The sequence below is a fragment of the Echinops telfairi genome, unplaced genomic scaffold (genome assembly GCF_000313985.2).
Source record: "Echinops telfairi isolate 266 unplaced genomic scaffold, ASM31398v2 ScPeMD7_7420;HRSCAF=8458, whole genome shotgun sequence".
NCBI classification, from domain to species: Eukaryota; Metazoa; Chordata; class Mammalia; order Afrosoricida; family Tenrecidae; genus Echinops; species Echinops telfairi.
The window spans coordinates 7,171,513-7,188,477 of NW_022111320.1; the positions used below are offsets into that span (position 1 = coordinate 7,171,513).

The 16,965-nt window shown below is 37.2% G+C and overlaps 2 protein-coding genes across 2 annotated transcripts in view; both read left to right on the forward strand.

Moving 5' to 3' along the window:
- The window catches only part of NMD3 (NMD3 ribosome export adaptor), a 27,760-nt gene that overhangs the window by 3,432 nt on the left and 7,363 nt on the right, over positions 1–16,965 (forward strand). The window contains exons 3-11 of the mRNA XM_004704108.2: positions 230–364; positions 1,786–1,882; positions 4,690–4,770; positions 5,996–6,124; positions 6,374–6,464; positions 9,774–9,852; positions 11,348–11,444; positions 13,227–13,344; positions 14,946–15,091. Coding sequence (XP_004704165.1) covers positions 230–364; positions 1,786–1,882; positions 4,690–4,770; positions 5,996–6,124; positions 6,374–6,464; positions 9,774–9,852; positions 11,348–11,444; positions 13,227–13,344; positions 14,946–15,091 — 973 coding nt within the window. The remainder of the gene's footprint in view (positions 1–229; positions 365–1,785; positions 1,883–4,689; positions 4,771–5,995; positions 6,125–6,373; positions 6,465–9,773; positions 9,853–11,347; positions 11,445–13,226; positions 13,345–14,945; positions 15,092–16,965) is intronic.
- LOC105978769 (40S ribosomal protein S27-like) lies at positions 7,504–9,010 on the forward strand. The gene has a single exon (XM_045297501.1). The coding sequence runs from the start codon at positions 8,708–8,710 to the stop codon at positions 8,960–8,962; it is 255 nt and encodes an 84-aa protein (XP_045153436.1). The 5' UTR covers positions 7,504–8,707; the 3' UTR covers positions 8,963–9,010.

Here is a 16,965-nt window from a genome sequence, read left to right on the forward strand (position 1 = left end):
TACCCTAAGTGACTCATCTCCCCACTACCCCTCTGCAAGGTATGTCCAGTTGTCTAGAGATGGGCACGTACCCATCACGCGCCACCCTCATTTATTATGAGCCTAAATCTGTTTTTAAAAGGCCTAATACAAAGACTTTTCTGTGTTTATTAAGTTTTTGGAAGTTATTTCATTTGTTAGTGCATTTTTGAAATCTCATTTTGAAATTTTATGCTTCATTTTATTCAAGCTTGTGTTGTGAATGTGGTGTCCCAATTAGTCCAAATCCTGCCAATATATGTGTGGCCTGTTTGCGAAGTAAAGTGGACATCAGCCAAGGCATTCCGAAGCAGGTTTCTATTTCTTTCTGCAAACAATGTCAAAGGTACAGTGTGAAACTTTCTGTCTTACTAGAGTTGACATAAAGGACCCGCGTTAAAGTGCTTGGCTGCTAACCCAAAGACTGGCTTTTCGAAACCAACCAGCTGCTCTGAGGGAGAAAAATGTGGCAGTCTGCTTCGGTAAAGATTTGCAGCCTCAAGAACCCTGTGGGGGCAGTTCTAGTCTGTCTTACAGGGTCACTATGAGTCGGAATCAACACAGTGACAGTGAGTTTGGTGTGGGGTATAGTTGAGATTTGTAGATAGGAGAGCTACCCACATACGTCAAGATCATACCAAGATAAATCGAATAATTGTGAATCTTAATTGTTGTTATAGAGAATGAGGTGGGTCAGGGACTCCTTTCAGAATTGACAATGGTTTCTCCCTAGAAAAATACTTCACACACATGTAAGTATTTTGTGTACCAGCACAAAACACTGCGTACTGTTTCAGGGAGTCCACAGTTTGGAAGTTTGGCAAGTGTGAGGTTTAAATTTCCATAAGTATTTCCTATTAACATGGCACGGTGGCTAACTCTTGGCAAAGCATCAGGAGACATAATTTGTCTTTATTTTGTATGTACTAGCTTTTAAAAAACGGCCATTTAACTTCTCTGGGCCTTAATTTTTCTCACCAGTGAAGAGGTTTTAATTAGATCAGATGTGAGGTCTCTTCTAGCTTCAAAAGTGTTCTTAGAAGCCGAGTGACTTGTGTAAAGTTTTTGATCAAACATTTAATAGTGAAAGCCAGAACTTTGAGCATTGAACAGGTGCCCCCAAAAGTCACACAGAACACGTTGCCCGTATTAGGTATTTAGCAGACATAAGAGCACCTACTATATGCTGGTTACTGTTCTTAGCCCCTTTATAATCTTAACTTACAGTATACTCTGATTGAAGTTAAGATTTTGAAACTTGAATTTTCTAGTTTAAAATTTTAAAAGGAACATGCAGTTGGTCTGAACGCTCGCTGAATGTGGTGCTGAGAACTAGTGGTATGGAAAATAAGCAGTCCTCAAGCATCTTAAAAGTACATAATGTCATTTTTCCATGCTATTTTAAGATGATTCTCTTTAAGAGTATAGTTTCAGTGAACTCTTGGGCATTTTATCATCTTGACTGAAGTGCTTACTAGTGCTTGCAAAATAATAAGACCTCTTTAATAATATATTATTTCAGACTTGCTTTCTGATTAGAATTATTTGAGGAATTGTTTATTAAATAGTGATTATTTGAGAAAGCAAGTCCATTTTAACTAAAGCTATTGGTGTGACAAAGCTTTCTGGAGCTATAAAAATGTATTTGGCTTAAGTACTTCAGATTAACCTGGAGTATTCTGTTTGGGACATAATGTTATGTGTGCACATTCAGATGATTTTTACTTTTCCTGAGTGATGCTAAATTTCTGTGCGTTGTCTTCTCAGGTATTTTCAGCCACCAGCAACTTGGGTTCAGTGTGCCTTAGAATCCAGGGAACTTCTTGCTTTGTGTTTGAAAAAACTCAAAACCCCTCTGAGTAAGGTAAGTCAAATGAATAAAATCAGTTTTTGCAGGTCTACTTCAATTAAAGTGCTTGTTTTCAGAAAATTCCAAGTTATGAGTAGGTTTTTCTAAAGTAATTATTAAATGTTTCTTGATAAGCACCCCACTTTAGATGTTGTCATTTAAAAACATATATATAATAGGAAAGGCAAATACCTTAGTTTTAAAAGATCTTGGCTAAAGTTTTTCCCTCTTGAGAATTTTATGTGCAATATTTTTTTCCTGAAAATTACATAAAACCATCACTGAATATAATCTAGGGCAGGGGCAACCTTCCTAATGATGTGACACTTTTAATATAGTTCCTCATGTTGTGGTGAACCCTCCAACCATAAAGTTATTTTCATTGCTACTTCATAACTGTAATTTTGCTGCTGTTATGAATTGGGCGACCCCTGTGAAAGGATTGTTCGACCTACAAAATGGTCACGACCCACAGGTTGAGAACTGCTGATCTAGGGAATTAAAGCATTATGGCTTAGGCATTTGGCTTCTATTTAGCTAACTTATAAACCTTTTCTGTTTTTATTGTTATGTTTTTTATCCTGGTTTTATGAAAGTTTACAGGGCAGGTTCATTGTCCTCTCAACAGGTTTTACACATTTTGCTTCATGACATGCAGATTGCAGTTCTCTGGGTTCTCCATGTCCAGACTGCTTTTCTCTGCCTTTCTGCTTCCTGAGCTTTGTTTCCTTTGGTCTCATATGGTTGGTTATTCTCAGGAGTTAGGCTCCTCATGAGTGAACAGTTACCATTCGCTTTATAGGCCTATGTGGCTGCAAGGTAATCCCCAGGGGTGAGTTCAGTTCCAGGTTTGAAGCATGTCTAAGGGCTACAGTCTCGGGCTCTACTTCTGCACCAGAGATAGAGGGGAGGAGAGAAAAATCAGTATCACTTGATTTAGCTGTAGGGGGGAACCATGCCATCAGGAGATCCTGAGATGAAAGGGGTGTTGGACAAAGAGATTGAAGATTTAGGGGGTGTTGCATTCCAGAGGGCATAGTAAATGAGTTTCTGGACTCAGGGAGGGGTGTTAGGTGAAACACAGGAGCCCTGGTGGTGTTGTGGATATGCATTGGGCTGCTAACCACGAGTGAGTGGTTTGAAACCACCTGAAAGACAAGGCGTTCTATTCCCATAACAATTAGTCTTGGAACCTGAGGGGCAGTTCTTCTTTGACCTCTAGGCTCGTTGTAAGTTGGAATCAACCCGATGGTAGTGAGTTTTTTTTTGTTGTTTTTTTTTGGTGGTGGTGGTGGTTAAAGACCCAAGAGGGAATGTGGGAGATGAGGGCTGACAGAGGTGGTTAGGACTTGGGTAAAGAAGGATAAAGGGCCCAATAAGGCAGATTGATCCTCATTATCTCAGGACAGATATGTGTTGAAGTTGTGTTTGTGAATGGCAAAAGTGCACATGAAGAGCTTTGCTCATTCCTGCAGACAGGTTGGAGGCTGAGTTTAGGCATTGTGACTCAGTGCTGTGGGGCTGCATCTTAATTTGTCCACAGGGAACAAGAAACTGATTGTGAGAGTTTTGTGGTTGGCTGGACTTGGCTTTAGGGGAACCAGTCATATGAATGGTTTTACTCTAGGGTGCTGCATGTATATTAGCTATTTGAGTTCTCACTAGGTAAGACTTAATGATGCTGTCATCTGCTTGCTGATAGTCCCAAGTCTATTACCTGCAGCCTAAATGTACCCATAAGTTTCTAGACTAACAGATATGCTGTTTACAGTGACGCCTGGGATTTCACATGGGTAACCCTCTTAAAACTCAAATTCTGAAGCTAGTTGCAACCTTTTCTTCCCCTCAAATCTGCTCTTTATTTGTATCAACAGTAGTATGACCTGGGTACCCAGACTGGATACTCAGGTTATCATTCTCATGTCTGCTATCTTCCTCTTTCCTATATCAGTTGCAATTATATCTTACAACTTTTAAAAAGCTTTTGGATCTTCTTGCTTCTGCTATTTCCCTTATTTCTGGTGCTGCTTTACCTTAGTCAAGTTATTTGCAACCCTTACCTAGATATTAACAATAGCCTTTATTATTTTTCAGTCACTTCTTCCCATAGCAACCAGAGTGATCTTTCCACATGCAAACTTCATTGTTTGGTGCTCCTTCCTCTTTAAGAACATTTTTCATAAGATGCTACATCTGGTCTCTTTTCATATCTTTGGTCTCATCCCTCACTTCTCTTGCCAATCTGTGCATCCATTCTAGTTGTATTGAGCTGTACACAATTTGCCACAGCAAACTGATTTTGGTCTCTGAAGAGCCGTTGACTAAAAGTGAATTCCTATTGTGGGTTTAGTATTTGGTGCATGAGACTCCTGACAAGTCCCTGGCCATGGCATGGGGTGGGGGTGGGGATGGGGTAAGAAATGAAAAGGGAGGAAATATACTTTATATACTTATGAGAATGACTCAAATGAAGCTAAAAACTTGAAAAAAACGTTTTTTTGGTAGAGGGTAAGGCTACCAGGTCCTTGCTTTCTTCTAAGAATTCTAATTTCCATTTAATGAGCAGTATACTTGTTAAGAGAAAAACAAATGTGCTCTCCTTCACAAACCTTTTCATTTTTTTGCATGGATTATATTATAGTCATTGGTTGTATTTTTAGTTATTGTCATTACTGATCTCTGATTTTTTTTTCTTTAGTGACAATATTATGTAATGATGCTAATCTCAGATTCCGTAAGCTTCTTATTAAATCTGTTGATTGTTGAATTGTTCTCTTTTCTCAGGTGTGAAGTTGTTAAATTTTGTTTGTGTTCTATTGAAGGTACGGCTTGTAGATGCAGGTTTTGTTTGGACTGAGCCCCATTCTAAGAGACTTAAAGTTAAACTCACTATCCAGAAAGAGGTAAGCAGTATATCATTCAGTTACAATAAAGGTAGAAGAAAGATCTAGTAGTTATTTTATGACTAGAACAGATTAAAAGAAGAATGCATTCTTGGTTTTAGCCCATGTTTTTTTTTTTAATCATTTTATTGGGGGCTCGTACAATTCCTATCACCATCCATCCATCCATCCATCCATTGTGTCAAGCACATATGTACATTTGCTGCCATCATCATTCCCAAAACACTTTCCTTCCACCTGAGCCCTTAATATTGGCTGCTCATTTTTCCCCCTCCCTCCCCACTTCCTCCTCCTTCATGAACCCTTCATAATTCACAAATTATTATTATTTTGCCATATGTTGCACTGTTTGATGACTCCCCCGCCCTTTCTCTGCTGTCCATCCCTCAGGGAGGAGGCTATAGGTAGACTCTTGTAGTCGGTCCCCCTTTCTACCCAATATTCCCTCCAGCCTTCAGGCATCGCCCCTCTCACCACTGGTCCTGAAGGAATCATCTGTCTTGGATTCCCTGTTTCCAGTTGCTATCTGTCCTGATGTACATTAGCCCCCACAAGTTGTGAGGTCATTAGGAAGAACAGCCTCTGGCGAGTGAGCTGTGATAAGATTTTCAGTATTATTTTTATTTTGGACAAGACTGAACTAATTTATATTTGTTAGGCACTGATTCCCAAACTCACCATCATGGCCCATAGTAACTGAATCAAAGTTTCTAGATGTGAGACCTAGGAATCTATACACTTAGTGTGTCCCAGGTGCTTTTGATAGTTGGCTGTACTTGAGAAATATTAAACAGGATTTTTTTTTTTGAGATTTTATTTTGTCTTATTTTTTTCTCATAAGGATGAATTTCATGTAGTGTATATCATTTTTCAAAGAATGTTCTTTTAACTACTTCAATTATTATTTAAATGTTAGTTAAACACTAGGAAGTAAACGTGGATTGGCACAGTGGCTGTAACAATGGACACAAGCGTAACAATTGTGAGGATGATGAAGGACCAGCCATTGCTCCATTGGGTTATAAATAAGGTCACTATGAGAACAACTGGTTCCTAACAGTATATTTCCTAAGAGTATGATTTATCAGATGACTTTACATTTGACTTAATCATTATTGACGTCCTCACAACATTCGTGAGAAATGATTTTAAAATGATATATTGAAGCATCTTTGGTTAAGAAAAATATTTGTTATTAAACCAAAAAACCCACTTTCTCTATTAGGTGATGAATGGTGCTATTCTTCAGCAAGTATTTGTGGTGGATTACGTTGTCCAGTCCCAAATGTGTGGAGATTGCCATCGAGTAGAAGCGAAGGATTTCTGGAAGTCAATAGTTCAAGTGAGGCAAAAGGTAATGAGAGGGTGGGGTGTGAGTGAGTTCTCCGTCTTATATTTCAATAGCACCTCTGCCTTTTTCCTTTCTAAATCTTTCAGACATTAAGAGTAGTTAGCTCCCTGGAATATTTACTTACAGAAATTGAACATTTGTATTTTATATAATCTGTATAGATGGTTTTTGTTTTAAAGCATTAGTGTGCTGTGTCTATGCAAAATGTGGCTTTTTGTGTGTGTGCAAATCTGATAATGCATTTATATTTAGACCTTACACAAAAAGACTTTCTACTACCTGGAACAGCTGATTTTGAAATATGCAATGCATCAGAACACACTTCGTATCAAAGAGATTCATGGTGAGTTAAAAGTTAAAAGTTAAAGTATTTGAAACTGTATAAAAAACTTATTTCAACTTACTTAAGTACCAATTGGCTGACTTTCTTTTTTTTTTTACTTTTTAAAAATTGTGAATTGGTGCCTTCCCAATTTAGTTAGCAAATTAGTCTCCTTCTTCAATTAATTTTATCTGGTGGGATGCTCAGATGAGTGAATCAGTGACTGCATTAATGGAGTATAAAGTGCTGTTATAGAAAATTTATCCAGGACTTGTTTTATGCAGAGAGGAAGAGAAGAGATTTTTACTTCCATTTATGTGTTTTTTATCATAGAAGCTTTTCTCTCATTAGTGTGACTTTTAACATTAATATAGGAAAATATTTCCTATAATATAGGAAAATATTTCCTATATTCCAAGAAAATTGTTGATTTCGTGATTTTTGTTATTACTTTTGGATCATTAATCTTATGTGGTGGAAATTTTTACCTGAAGGTTAATCCGAATCCGTTCTTTCAGTGCCCATGTACTGAACTGTATGTGCTTTCCCCATTAATTCAAAATCGTGAACTGTGTTTTGTTTTACTGCTTCTAACACAGTATGTAAATTCTCATGCTTTATAATGTGTACTCCATCATGTTTTTAGGGGGTGGGGACTAAAATTCTCTTGGTTGTTGGTAAGAGGATTGATTTCTGGAACCAGATTCTGTGGGTTTCAGTATCTGTTGTGACGTTTTGGGGTCTGACCTTGTGTGTGTTGTTTGGTCTGAGTTTCAGTTTTTCCAGCAAAGAAATGGAAAGGTTGAAAATCTTAATTCATAGTATTATTTTGAAGATTAAACGATCTAGACCATGTTCCTTAATTTTGTTCAATTCTTTAGTGAAGTTTTATAATTCTTTATGTAATTGACCTTTGAAGTTTCTTGTTGGCTTATTGCTCAGTATTTTAGGCTGTTTGTTGCTGTGGATGAAACTTTCCATTACATTTTCTACTTTTTTATTAGGAAAGCTATTGATCTTTAAAAAATCTAATATCACTTATAGTTTGCATTGGGACACTGTCTACAATTAATTATTGATAGACAGTGGTAAATTTATCTCTTTCCAAATTTTTTCTTTAGCTAGAACAGCATCATCAGACTTTCCTCTCTCATGTTTCATGCCTACTGTGATGTTTCTGTTTGATATGTACCATATATACTTGAGTATAAGCTGAGACACCTATTTTTACCACAGTAAACTGCGGGGCTTTTTCAGCATATAAAATGTGCTGAAAAACTCGCCTTATCCTTGAGTATATATGGTATCTGCTCAAACTTTAGCATACTTAATGCTCTTTGTTATGTTAGGTTGAAAGAATTTATCCTCTTTCTACCTAGGATTTATTGTCCATTGAGCTTCCCATCTTTTGTTTGGAGCCTTGTTGATAAGGTGTATAAATCTCTACAGCTTAAGATCATTAATTGCTCTCAGGTTGTCTGCTTCACCTTAAATCAATTTTGATAGCATTTTCTAAGGAAATAAACCATTTCATTTAGTTTTTCACATTTTTTTTATCAAATTGAACATAATGTATCCTCATAATTTTAAATCTCACTGATGACTAACTATACTTATGTTTAAGTTTTCTTGTTCCTAATGTTTGTCTTTTCTCATCAAGGGGCTATCAGCCATTGTTAAATCTTGTTTAAGGAGTCGGGGTAGTGTAGTGGTTCAGCTTTCTTCTGTAACAGTCTGTGTAAGTCTGCAGTCTTCTTCCATAAACATCTGCAGACTTGCAAATGCTGTCGGAGGGCAGTTCTGTGCTCTTAAGCATCTCTGTGCTTTGGAATCAACTCGACAGCAACAGCATATCTTTGTTGAAATAGCTATTAAAATATTTTGCTCATTCTTAGGATTTTCTCAATGAATTGTTGGCATTCTTTATATATTCTAGACACAAATCTTATCACATACCTAATTTAAAATATTTTCTCTGTAGTTTTTTTCTTTTTAATACTGTAACTTCTGTATTGCAAAAGTTTTAAATGTAGATGAAGTCCAGTACTCAGGCTTTCCAAAGCTTTACAGTTTTACCTTTAACTCTATGTTTGTTATGTTGATGTTTATCCCAGTACCACATTATCTTGACTGTACATAATTTTATATAGTGAGTTTTGAAATTGGGAAGATATGCTTCTAAAATCCTAAAAATTGTTCTGGCTATTCTGGGTAGTTTAGTACTTAGCTGTGGCTTTCTGGTGGTGACAACCTCCCCAGCGATCATGCCTCTCGCAAAGGATCTCCTTCATCCTTCTCCCAAAGAGGAGAAGAGAAAACACAAGAAGAAGCACTCTGTGCAGAGCCCCAATTCCTACTTCATGGATATCAAATGCCCAGGAGGCTATGAAATCACCACGGTCTTTAGCCATGCACAAACAGTAATTTTGTGTGTTGGCTGCTCTGCTGTCCTCTGCCAACCGACAGGAGGAAAAGCAAGGCTCACAGAAGGATGCTCCTTCAGACGGAAGCAGCACTGAAAGACCCTGAATCGAGATGAGTGGGAAGCCATTCTAATAAACCCATTTTATAACTTAGCTGCATGGTTATTTATAAGACTATTTCAACATTCCTCACAGCTATGTTTGCTTCTGGCCATCCCTTTGTTACTGATTTTGAATACTATTGCATTGTGGTTGGATAATGCTGTTTCTAGTAATTTCTGCCTTTTGGAATTTATCGAGTTTTTAAATTCTTGTACATATTTTATGAATGTGTTATAAGTAAAGTACTATGTTGTTTTTCTTAGAGAATTATGTTTTATACATCTTGATTAAACCAATTCTGATGGTTTAATTCAAGTTCTTTGTTATTTTTTTATTATTCAATGGATTATATCTGTTTTGAGAGAAACTGGGCTGCTGTTTACCATAATGACTGGGTGATTGTTAACACTTGTTGATTTCTCCTTTTCTTTTTAATAGTCTTTGTTTTATTTGTCTCGATGCTATTATTGACATAGTATTTTCTTGGTAGATATATTTACTATATAAAATATCTGTCTGTTTTTTTTGTTGCTATTTTTCTTCCCACTTTGACCTTGAATTTGTCTGAAATTAAATTTTTTAGTTTTTTCCTTTTGTAACTGTCAGATTTATTTTGTTCATGGATTCACTATGAGTCTTAAAAGATGTCTCTATTCTGTTATGGCCACAATGTAATAGATTCATATTTTCTAATTTGTGGTGGTGGTTGATACAGATTTAATTTGTGACATAGCCATGTTGGTAAAAGAAAATCTTATTTTTCAGTTATTCTCATTTCTCGTTTTTTATTTTTCCTTTTTTTAAGATGGTCTGGATTTCTATTATTCCTCAAAACAACATGCTCAGAAGATGGTAGAATTTCTTCATTGTACAGTTCCCTGCAGGTATGTTCTGAATCTGATTAACTGAGATTGGGTGTAGGTTGCATTTAATCTTTAGGCTTAGGCAAATTCTTTTATGTTTAGGAGTATTTGCATGATCATTAAGTATTTATTATTGGATTAGCCAGTTCAGGGGAAGTAGCCAAAGATGTATTTAAGAAATTCTTTGAGCAGCTGGAATTCAGCCATGTAAGGATCACATCATCGATTCTCAGTGTTTCCACGGAAGGAGAGGAAAGATCAGGGAGAGTGCCGTCAGAGGCTTCATGGAGGGTACAGGACTTGGACTCCAGATGTGGAGGAGTTTCATAGGTCACGTTTCTATTGAAAGGCGAGATTAATGTGAACAAAGACTGGGCCTTAATGAATACCATGAAGGAGTCCCTTTGTCTGTCACTTTGTGCTATTGTGGTGACTTGTGTGATAGTTATGTGATGGGGAAAGCTCTGCCACAGGTATTTCCAACATCACCTGGCTCACCCATGGTGGACAAGTTGCAGAGGAGTTTCCAGACTAAGACAGACTCTGAACAAGAAAGAAGCAGCCCGCTTCTTGAAAGTTAGCAACTGGAAACCTTAGGAATGGCAGTGGAACCTTTGTCAGATATAGTGCCAGAAAGTGAGAGCCCCTCAGGTTGGGCAACATACAAAATATGATTTGGGAAGAGCTACTTAGAGTCCACCTTGGTGATGTGGGAGGATGAAAGCTTTGGGACTTTGATTTGCTGGTAGGTTAAGGTGACCAGACGTCCCGCTTTTGGTGGGACAGTCCTGATTTTTAACAATTTTTCTCATGTCCTGCAGCGTTTTTAAAAAGTCCCGATTTTTGGAAAGAATGCACGACCAGCTAGGGTATACGGTTTTCAGCTGCCATGTGGCTATTTCACTGGGATAGGAGTTTTATCAATGGGGTCCCGCTTTACCAATGTTAAAATCTGGTCACCTTATGGTAGGTCATGACTCAAAATGAGAAGAAAGAGTTGCAAACATCCATTAATAATTGGAACATGGAATGTCTGAGGTATGAATGAGTCAGAATCGTGATAGGCAGTAGTAGGTACACGTAGGTTTTGTTGATCTGAGCCGAGACCGTGTTCTAGAGGTTTTCAGTAGCAAGGGTTGTGTGGTGATTCTGCGTTGGGCTGATTTGTGCATGGTCAACCGTTTGAAACCACGAGAATCTTCACGGGGAAAGACTAGGGTTTCTATTCCTGTAAACAGTGATAATCGTGGACACCCACAGGGAGGTCACCAGGAGTCGGCATTGACTTGATGGTAGTGAATGAGAGCTTAGTGAAGGTTCTGAAATACAAGTGGGGGAATTTGGTTTCACCATAGCAAGTAAGTGTCGGGAAGTCATTCTAGACACTGGATCGGGATGATCTGATGAAAATCATTCAGAGTCTAGGAACTTCATGTCCTGATCTTTACATTGCTGTTAACATTTCTTGCTTATTAGGTCCAAAGCATCCCAGCGATTAACATTTCTTGCTTATTAGGTCCAAAGCATCCCAGCGATTGATCTCTCAGGATATCCACAGTAACACATACAATTACAAGAGTACTTTTTCTGTGGAAATTGTTCCAATATGCAAGGTACTTTTTCTTACTTCATTCGTATCCATAAAAGAGTACAAGTGATTAACTGGTTTATATGTAATTATTCACTCCTGATTTCCTTCTGTGGTTGGCTAAAATTTTAGAATAACATCTTGATTTGGCACATTCAGACCATATTAAAAAGATAAAAAACGTCATCGTGCTTACCCTTATAAATTGGCATGCCGTAGAGTTTATATTTTAGAATGAAAAGGACTAGCTGCACTTTTCAGAGGCCCATTGTTTCATGAAATGTGTGACCCTAGTGGACATATGACAGTTACAAAGAATTTTGAATGCAGAAAATGACAATAAAAAAGCATCACTGAGCCACTTTGTGTGGAACATTACTTTAAATTTGCTTTTGGAAAGCTTAAAGGAAATAATATTACCGAAATGAAATCAAACCATTTTTAATGATTTAAAAGCATAATCTATATGGTACACTGAAAATGTAGATTATCAGTTTATTAACTTTTTAAGGTAAAAACCTTTCTAAAGTTAAATTTAAAATACAACAAATTCACAAGGCAGTGTGTTAAGGATTATGCATCTCTGGGTCCCTGCCCTGTAGGAGGTTATATATCAGGATAAAATAAAGAGAACTGCCGTTCTACACAAAACCAAGTATCGAGATACTAATAAAAAGATCATAGCATTTTGTAGACTGGAAACAAGCTTGAGGTTAGGTGACCTGCCCAAACATGCACAACTACAATGGTAAGGTTTACTTTTAGGCCCTGGTCTTTGATTCTAAAGTGTTAAAACTATTGTCACTAATTTATACGTAGCCCAGTCCCAGTGATAAAACAGTGCCAGCAAACGCTTTCCTAAAGGGTCAGATAGCAAATAAACATCGGCTTTGTTGGCCAGCCTCTTGCAACAACTCACATTTGTTTTTGTAGTTCAAAAGTAGACAAGATATAAGTAAATGACTGGCTGTGATCCATTAAAACTTTATTAACAAAAATAGGTGAGTCTGAATTTGTCTTTAGGGTCAGATTTGCTGACCTTGATTTAAAACTGAGTATTTTTTGGCACATAGTTTGTGCAGATTAAGACCTGTGTGTTATTTGCTTTGAGGGACTCTTATGAGCTGGAGGAGTGAGTATATACGAGGGGCTTCAAAAAATTTCTGAAAATTACCATTATCTTCATTTTTTCATGAACTTTTTGAAGCCTCCTTATAATGTAATAGTATCATTTTGTTTTTGGAAACTTATTAATAAAAACAAAGTGCTGGTGCAGGGGTACTTAGAAATGACTATTCCTTCAATGGAGGAGTCTTTGATTGTGAAAAGATACAGGTTAAATTAAAATTTAGATCCCTTCTACATTTTTATACAGGTAGTTGCATTTATGATTGGTGTCTTCCAATGTATACTGACATAACTTTCTTGGGCAGTCAGTCTTGATTGTTATTGGTACATTGAAAGAACTCATCCACTAGATTGAGAAAACCATACTTTGCGTAGAATGTACATACTATATTGACAAATGTCATGGCACGCCAAGTATTCAACCTTGAATACAACTAAATTTAATAATAGTGCAGTGAATACACACGGGAAGAAAATTTTTAAAGCATTTTTATTAAATGTGTTTGTCTTAAGTTATACCTCTCTATTCCTCTAAGATCTCACTCTTTAGGCCTTTTGTTGATACTAGAATTAAAGATAACTGATCAAATGCAGTGAGACCAAATTTATGTTGATGAGTGCTTATTAGAGATTGTTATTTGGAATTTGCCTCATTTTAAATGTTAGTTCTTATGCCTAGGATAATGTTGTCTGTCTGTCTCCTAAACTGGCACAAAGCCTGGGAAATATGAGCCAGATTTGTGTGTGTATTCGAGTAACCAGTGCTGTTCACCTTATAGATCCCAACACTCTACAAGGTAAGTTTGGGGAACTATTAATTTTGAAATGTGTAGTAAAAATTTGTGTTCAGACTTATTTTATCAAACACAACATTGTCTTGAAAGAATGGTTTTAAAAATATTATTGAATGCTAATAAAATTGGGATTAAGTACCCTCTTGTATTCTTTATATAGAGAAGCCATTTTTTTTTCCCTTTTAAGCAAAAGGGAAGAAATTTATTGGAGCCCCTACAGGAAACCCTAGAGGGCCCCAGCATCCCCTACTGTGTCCCCATGTCCCAGAGGGACTCCCTTTGAGTTGAGCCAGGACTGGTGGGGGGTAGGGGCAGTAAGTTTTAATCATTACTAAAATATTTTAAGTTTAGACCTTGTGACTTTGTGTGAGCCAGTAGGACATTTAGTTTGAGCCTGAATATTAACTGATTTCATTGCTTGATTGTTTTTTTAACATTTCCTTTTTAGAAATTATTTTTTAAAGAAAATTCCATTTTGACAGTTTGTACTTGACTGCATCTTCTTGACCTTTTTCATATATTTCAATGAACTATTTTGTTGTTGGAATTAGCAAGAAAGTTATTATTCTGTTAGTTATAAAGTTATTGGTTATTCTAGTTATTAGTTATTCTATTAGTTAGACATTATCAATTGAAATTCATTTGTCAAGGCTCGTTTATAGTATTGGGATGGGCATTCATATCAGTTAAATAGAATGAAGGTAAGGGGAAGTGCTTAATGAGACAGATTGACAACTGTAGCCACAGTGGAAACAGTGGAAACAGTGGGCTCAAACATACCAGTGATCATGAAGCTCATGCTTTGTCTGTCATACTTAAGTCTCCACGAGTCAGGACCACTTAAAAGCAACAACAAGCAGATAGAAGACCAATATGTTTCTCTAGATCAGCGGTTCTCAACCTGTAGGTCGTGACCCCTTTGGGCTTGAATAACCCTTTCACAGGGGTCGCCTAAGACCATCAGAAAACACACATTTCTGATGGTCTTAGGTATCAAGACATCACTCCTTTCTCTGTCTCCAGGCGAGTCCACCCACATTCAGATGTACCTACATACGAGTACCCAGTGTGAAGGCTGTTACCCATGCTACACCATGCCTCACGACAAAATTTCATTTATTTGTCATTAGAAGTAAATATCTCACAATATATGATTACATATTTTTGTGATTGATTATGCTTTAATTATGTTCAATTTTTAACTGAAAATATATCCTGCATATCATGTTTACATTATGATTCATAACAGTAGCAAAGTTACAGTTATGAAGTAGCAACAAAAATAATTTTATGGTTGGGGGTCACCACAACATGAAGAACTGTATGAAAGGGTTGTGGCATTAGGAAAGTTGAGAACCACTGCTCTAAATAGTAACAGCACATGAAACAGCTGTACAACTAATTATATCTAATCTTGTCTGAAAGGCACTTAGTTTAGTGCTATTCTGATTATAGTAACTATGTATGATGTTTGAAGCCTGATAGTTCTCTTGCTATGAGAAATTTACAAGTGGTTTATAGGAATTTTAAGGTGATATTGTACTTCATTTCAGCTCTTTAAAATGTAATTCTTCTGTTCTTGAATATTTTGTATTTATTCTTAGTTGCTGATGTTGATGGGAACACCTTTTGGAGTCATCCTTTCAATAGCTTGTGCCATCCCAAACAGCTGGAGGAATTTATTGTGATGGAATGTAGTGTCGTACGAAACCTAAAACGCAATGCAGGTGCTGGAACGATATCAAAAAAAGTAGGTTCCATCCTGCCCATCTTTACTTGGCTAGTTTATATTATTTGGTAGGCCATGTCTGCCCTCTCCAGCTATACCTGGTAATGGAGAATCCAACTCCACAGCTGTCCAAGGATGATTCCTTTGAAGCAGAGGCCTCTGTCCGTCTTCCTATATCCCCCACTACTCTGCTGGTTAGATAATCCAGTAGAATGGCTACACAGAATGTAGAGACAGTACTCCAATGATGGAGTTTTATTCAGGAATTTAACAGACCGCCACAGGTCCGGATCAGAAAACATTGTGTTTTTTGTGCGCAGAGCACCTCTCCTCAGCCATGTTTGTAGGCTTGTCCTTATCTGGTCCTCGGCCTCTCAGTATGGAGCACCTTCGCCTCTGCCCTGCCTGGTCAAGTGTTGAAAATATTTAGTACTGACAAGTACCCGTACAGCCCCCAGCTCTGCAGGCCTGCCTCTCTGACTCATGCTCCGGGCCTCAGCCTCTTGTATCTCTGCTGCTGTTGCTGCCCCTTCAGGCAGAGATTTCCCACGTGTTCCCCAGTGGCTTGTTTTTCTTGATGGGCATGGGATTCTCTTCCTGCTTCTGAGATGGCTCACTTTTTACTCAGTGATATAGCCAAACTGACCAATCGAGAGTTCGAGGCTTCGGTGCCACATTTGCATGTTCCTACCTAATCATTTGGTGTGAGTTACGTAGACACCTGGATAGAAGAGCCACACCAGATCTTGCCTCCCACTTATTTGGTGATAATCTGAAGGCATACAGTGAGTAACATGACCGCTTAATTGGGTTAAAAGTAAATTCCTTTTTAAAAAATCCATTATTGTGATTATTGTGGTGAAAATGATCGCACTTAACTTTTGGTTATTTTTTTCTTTAATGTTGAAAGACTAATTTTAAAAATGTGTATGCCTTTAAAAGAAAGCATTGCCCTCCGTTGCTTATGTAGAAAGGCCTGAATGACCAAGTAACCTTTGTTGACTTAAAAATATTTTTTGAACTTTTTAAAAGTAGTAAATATAATATACTTAATACTGAACACTCACTAAAATATCTAAAGTCTAGTCTATACTCAGATTTTTCCATTTGTTCCAAATGTCTTTAATAATTTGTTAAAATGAATATCCAGTTGTGGATACAGGTTATATTTGAATATTATATTTCTAATTTTTAATCTATTAATAGTGCCCACCCACCATTTTTTAATGCTTCCATTTAGCTTATTTATTTTAAAGAATGATCTGCACCTTGATCTTTCTTTGTATTTTCTCAGCATTTAACTTGATTTTATTTATTCTTTGGACATATTTGAGTATTTCTCAAGGCGCTTTATTAAATATAAGGTAAACGTTTTTGCTCAGCATAGGGGTGATGCCGTGTATACCTTTTGGTAATCATGTCTATAGACAAATAATGGCTGCTGGTTTCACTGGTTAAAAGTGATGATAGGCAGCGGTCCCTCTAGGGTAATGGTAGGGTGTTTGCCTAGCCTTAACCCCTTGTACCAGGTACTGGTACCTGGTAGTGTAGTGGTTACAATTTGAGCTGTGAGCCACAAGGACAGTTTGAAGCCACAAGCAGTTTGAAACCACACGCTGCTCCCTTGAAGAAAAGACAGGGCTTTCTACTTCCTGTAAACAGTTACAGTCTTGTAAACACACAAGGACAGTTCTACTCTGTCCTATATGTAGGGTCACTACGAGTTGACATCAAATTGATGTTAGTGAGGTTTTCTTTTTAGACACAGCAAGTAATTTGTGGGGTGATAACATGTAATATCAAGTTCTTAGTACCTTTTCCCCCATGGCTTTAGCATCTGTTGATAGTTTTTGAACAGTTATTTTATGTAGGCTTGCATTATAGTGAGTTTTCTA